The sequence below is a fragment of the Neopelma chrysocephalum genome, unplaced genomic scaffold (assembly GCF_003984885.1).
Source record: "Neopelma chrysocephalum unplaced genomic scaffold, ASM398488v2 Primary Assembly neopelma1_182656, whole genome shotgun sequence".
NCBI classification, from domain to species: Eukaryota; Metazoa; Chordata; class Aves; order Passeriformes; family Pipridae; genus Neopelma; species Neopelma chrysocephalum.
In genome coordinates this window covers 3673-8960 of record NW_020938052.1, presented here as the reverse complement: position 1 = coordinate 8960, position 5288 = coordinate 3673, and the positions used below count along the sequence as shown (strand labels likewise).

At 66.7% G+C, this 5288-nt stretch overlaps 1 protein-coding gene across 1 annotated transcript in view; it reads left to right on the top strand.

Annotated features, from left to right (window-relative positions):
* The window catches only part of LOC113962560 (ryanodine receptor 1-like), a gene marked incomplete at both ends in the record, with an annotated part of 9583 nt that overhangs the window by 815 nt on the left and 3480 nt on the right, over positions 1–5288 (top strand). Inside the window, 11 exons of the mRNA XM_027673320.1 lie at positions 18–153; positions 773–953; positions 1592–1703; positions 1793–1913; positions 2338–2507; positions 3054–3274; positions 3493–3583; positions 3671–3811; positions 4488–4651; positions 4837–4915; positions 5010–5099. Of these exons, the coding sequence (XP_027529121.1) occupies positions 18–153; positions 773–953; positions 1592–1703; positions 1793–1913; positions 2338–2507; positions 3054–3274; positions 3493–3583; positions 3671–3811; positions 4488–4651; positions 4837–4915; positions 5010–5099 (1506 nt within the window). The remainder of the gene's footprint in view (positions 1–17; positions 154–772; positions 954–1591; positions 1704–1792; positions 1914–2337; positions 2508–3053; positions 3275–3492; positions 3584–3670; positions 3812–4487; positions 4652–4836; positions 4916–5009; positions 5100–5288) is intronic.

Genomic DNA, 5288 nt, shown 5'->3' with positions numbered 1-5288 from the left:
CCCCCCCCCGTGCCCAGGTGGTGACGTACCTGGCGAGCTGTGGGCTGCAGAGCTGCCCCATGCTGCTGGCCAAGGGGTACCCCGACATCGGCTGGAACCCCTGCGGGGGCGAGCGATACCTCGACTTCCTGCGCTTCGCCGTCTTCGTCAACGGTCAGGGACACCCCCCCGAAACCCCCCCGGCCCCGTGTCCCCTCCCGGGGGACCCCCGGGATCCTGGGGGTGCCCCCAGGGCAGGGCAGAACCCAACACAGGGGTGCGGCTGCTGAGCCGGGGGGTCCCTGTGGCTTCCCTGGGTTTGGGGTCCCTGTTTTGTGGGGTTTGGGGTGACTCTCGGGGTCCCTGTCCCGTGGATTTTGGGATGTCCCCATGACTCTCAGGGTCCCTGTCCCGTGGATTTTGGGATGTCCCCATGACTCTCGGGGTCCCTGTCCTGTGGATTTTGGGGTGACTCTCGGGGTCCCTGTCCCTCAGGGGAGAGTGTGGAGGAGAACACCAAGGTCGTGGTGCGGCTGCTGATCTGGGGGGGGGCTCTGCCGTTCACTGGTTTTGGGGTCCCTGTTTTGTGGGTCTTGGGGTGACTCTCGGGGTCCCTGTCCTGTGGGTTTTGGGGTGACTCTGGGGGTCCCCGTCCCTTAGGGGAGAGCGTGGAGGAGAACGCCAAGGTGGTGGTGCGGCTGCTGATCTGGGGGGTGGTGTCTTTGTTGTTCATTGTTTTTGGGGTCCCTGTCCCATGGGTTTTGGGGTGACTCTGGGGGTCCCCGTCCCTCAGGGGAGAGCGTGGAGGAGAACGCCAACGTGGTGGTGCGGCTGCTGATCCGGCGTCCCGAGTGCTTCGGGCCGGCGCTGCGGGGCGAGGGCGGCAGCGGCCTCCTGGCCGCCATCCAGGACGCCCTGAGCATCGCCCAGGACCCCGCACGAGACGGGCCCAGCGGCAGGAGGGAGAGGAGACCGTGAGCAATGGGATGGGGATGGGATTGGGGAGGGGATTAGGGGTGGGATTGGGGAGGGGAACCCCACCCGGGATGGGCCCAGCGGCAGGAGGGAGAGGAGAACGTGAGGAATGGGATGGGAACGGGATTGGGAATGGGATTGGGGAGGGGAACCCCCCCCAGGATGGGCCCAGCTGCAGGAGGGAGAGGAGACCGTGAGCAATGGAATGGGGATGGTTGGGAATGGGATTGGGGAGGGGAACCCCGCCCAGGATGGGCCCAGCGGCAGGAGGGAGAGGAGACCGTGAGCAATGGGATGGGAATGGGATTGGGAATGGGATTGGGGATGGGACTGGGGATGGGGTAAGGATGGGGGTGGTGAGACCAATGGGATGGGGGTGATGAGGATTGGGAAAGGATCGGGAGCAGGGATAAGGATGAGGGAGGGTACGAGGTGAGATGGAGATGAGGAGGGTTGGGAGCAAGGATGAAGATGGGGTGGGTGGGGCGGGGATGAAGGCAGGGGGGTGGTGACGAGGATTGGGAACAGGGGTAAGGATGAGGATGAAGATGCTGATGGGATGGGATGGGATGGGGGTGAAGAAGACGGGATGGGGTGAGGGACCACTGGACCCCCCTGACCCCCCCGTGCCCCCCAGTTTCGGCCCCGAGGAGCCCCCCGAGGAGAACCGGGTGCACCTGGGCCACGCCATCATGTCCTTTTACGCCGCCCTCATCGACCTGCTGGGCCGCTGCGCCCCCGAGATGCACGTACGGACCGGCCACGGGGGGCTGGGGGGCTCGGGGGGGGGACACAGGACTCGGGGTGACCCCCCCATATCCCTGTGTGTCCCCCACAGCTGATCCAGGCGGGCAAAGGGGAGGCCCTGCGGATCCGGGCCATCCTGCGCTCCCTCGTCCCGCTCGAGGACCTGGTGGGCATCATCAGCCTCCCCCTGCAGATCCCGGCCCTGGGAAAAGGTGAGGGGAGGGGGCTGGAAATGGGGAGGGGGTCCCCAAATTGTGGAGAGTGGTCCCCAGAGTGGGGGGGACGGGGGGACATGGGTGAGCCCCAAAATGGGGAGTCACAGGGCACTGGGGACCTGGTGGGGATCATCAGCCTCCCCCTGCAGATCCTGGCCCTGGGAAAAGGTGAGAGGGGGTGGCTGGAAATGGGGAGGGGGTCCCCAAAATGAGGGGGGGGGCACTGGGACTGGGGGGCAACTGGGGGGGACCCTAAAATGGGGGGGGGGGGGCCCCGGGGGGGGGGGGGGGGGGGGGGGGGTGGGACCCAGAGAGGGGGGGGCGGGGGGGGGGGGACACACAGACGGGTTTTTGGGGTGCCCGGACAGACTGAGGGGGGGCACGTGAGGGGTCCCCCTGAGTTTTGGGGTGCTCCCCGCAGACGGGAATGTGGTGGAGCCCCGCATGGCCGCCAGCTTCGTCCCCGAGCACAAGGCGCCCATGGTGCTGTTCCTGGACCGCGTGTACGGGGTGCAGAGCCAGGAGTTCCTGCTCCACGTCCTGGAAGTGGGGTTCCTGCCTGACATGCGCGCCGCCGCCTCCCTCGACACGGTGAGGGGCACCCCAAAAACCCCCTGTACCTCCATCCACACGGTGAGGGGCACCCCAAAAACTCCCTGTGCCTCCCTGGGCACAGTGAGGGGCACCCTAAAACCCCCTGTGCCTCCCTCGACACGGTGAGGGGCACCCCAAAACTCCCTCCACACAGTGAGGGGCACCCCAAAAACTCCCTCGACACGGTGAGGGGCACCCCAAAACCCGCTGTGCCTCCCTGGGCACAGTGAGGGGCACCCCAAAACCCCCTGTGCCTCCCTCAACATGGTGAGGGGCACCCCAAATCCCCCTGTGCCTCCCTGGGCACGGTGAGGGGCACCCCAAATCCCCCTCCACACAGTGAGGGGCACCCCAAAACATTTCCCACCCTTTTCCCCCTCACGGTTTTCACCCTTTTCCCCTCACGTTTCCTGCCCTTTCTCCCTCAAATTTCCCACCATTTTCCCCTCACGTTTCCCGCCATTTTCCCCTCACCTTTCCCACCATTTCTCCCTCACATTTCCCTCCCCTTTTCCCCCCCTTTCCCCGTTCGTGGCCCCGCAGGCGACGTTCAGCACGACGGAGATGGCTCTGGCGCTGAACCGGTACCTGTGCCTGGCGGTGCTGCCGCTCATCACCAAGTGCGCGCCGCTGTTCGCGGGCACGGAGCACCGCGCCATCATGGTGGACTCCATGCTGCACACCATCTACCGCCTGTCCCGCGGCCGCGCCCTCACCAAGGCCCAGCGCGACGCCATCGAGGAGTGTCTCATGGCGCTCTGCAGGTGGGACCCCCCACCCAAACCCCTGCGGCCACCCCCAGACCCGGCCCGACCCTCACGGCCGACCCACCGCCCGCGTCACCTCCCCGAGGCCCATCGAGTGTCTTGCGGGTCTCTGCGGGTGAACCCCCAAATCCCCGGGCCCCCCTACTCCTTCCGTACCCCCCGGCCCCCCCCTGCACCTCCGATCGCCCCCCTGACCCCCCTTTTGTCCCCCCCAGGTACATCCGCCCCTCGATGCTGCAGCACCTCCTGCGCCGCCTCGTCTTCGACGTCCCCATCCTCAACGAGTTCGCCAAGATGCCCCTCAAGGTGAGGCCCCGGGGGGGGTCCCCGTGTTCCCCCCCTGCCCTCTGATCACCCCTAAACCCTCCCTGACCCCCCGTGTGCCCCCCAAAGCTGCTGACGAACCACTACGAGCGGTGCTGGAGGTACTACTGCCTCCCCAACGGCTGGCCCAACATGGGCGTCAGCTCCGAGGAGGAGCTGCACCTCACCAGGAAGCTCTTCTGGGGCATCTTCGACTCCCTGGCGCACAAGGTGGGCTCGGGGGGAGGTGGGACACACCCGGGGGGGACAGGGGGATGGGGGTGATGGGCATGTGTGGGATGTGGGGACACAGGGACAATGGGGACAGTGGGGACAGTGGGAAACGCCCACGCCTCAGGTGTCCCCAGGTGGCTGCGGTGGCTCGGGGGTCCCAGTGGGCTCGGGGTCACTGTGTCACCCCTGGTGTCCCCGTTGTCCCCTCAGAAGTTCGAGGTCGAGCTGTACAAGCTGGCCATGCCCTGTCCCTGGGGTGGCTCTGGGTCACTGTGTCACCCCCCCGTCCCTGGGGTGGCTCTGGGGGTCCTGGTGGGCTCAGGGTCACCGTGTTTGTCCCCGTTGTCCCCTCAGAAGTTCGAGGCCGAGCTGTACAAACCGGCCATGCTCTGTCCCTGGGGTGGCTCTGAGTCACTGTGTCACCCCCCTGTCCCTGGGGTGGCTCAGGGTCACCGTGTTTGTCCCCTGTGTCCCCTCAGAAGTTCGAGGCCGAGCTGTACAAGCTGGCCATGCCCTGTCCCTGGGGTGGCTCTGGGGGTCCCGGTGTCACCCCTGGTGTCCCCTGTGTCCCCTCAGAAGTTCGAGGCCGAGCTGTACAAGCTGGCCATGCCCTGTCCCTGGGGTGGCTCTGGGGGTCCCGGTGTCACCCCCTCTGTCCCCTGTGTCCCCTCAGAAGTTCGAGGCCGAGCTGTACAAACTGGCCATGCCGTGTCTCTGCGCCATCGCCGGCGCCCTCCCGCCCGACTACGTGGACGCCAGTTACTCCTCCCGCACCGAGAAAAAGGCCTCGGTGGACGCCGAGGGCAACTTCGACCCCAAACCCGTCGAGACCCTCAAGTAGGGGCCGCGCAGACCCTCCTCATCCTCGCGGAGCCTCCCGACCTCTCCCAGACCCCCCGACCCCATCCACCCTCATCCCCACGGAGACCCCCGACCCCTGTGACCCCCCCGTGTCTCCCCCAAACCCCCCCGACCCCCATGACACCCCCGTGTCCCCCCTGAGCCCCCGGTGTCCCCCCCAGTGTCATCATCCCCGAGAAGCTCGACGGCTTCATCAACAAGTACGCTGAGTACACGCATGAGAAGTGGGCCTTCGACAAGGTGGGGACCCCCCGACCCCCTGTGACACCCCCAGGGCCCCCATCGGGGTCCCCCCAGCCCCTCTGAGCCCCTCCAACTCTGTGTCTCCCCCCAGATCCAGAACAACTGGACTTTTGGGGAGACGGTGGATGAAGAGGCCAAAACCCACCCGATGCTGAGGCCCTACAAGACCTTCTCTGAAAAGGTACCCAGGGGACCCCCTGGGGCACCCCCAGATCCAGGGGGCACCCCCAGACCCACCAGGACACCCCCAAACTCATCCAGACCCCCAAACCATCCGTCCCCCTCCGGCGCATCGTCACTGACCATCCACATCCTTCAGACCCCCCCAAAACCATCCAAACCCCCCAAAACCCTCCAACCCCCCCCCCCC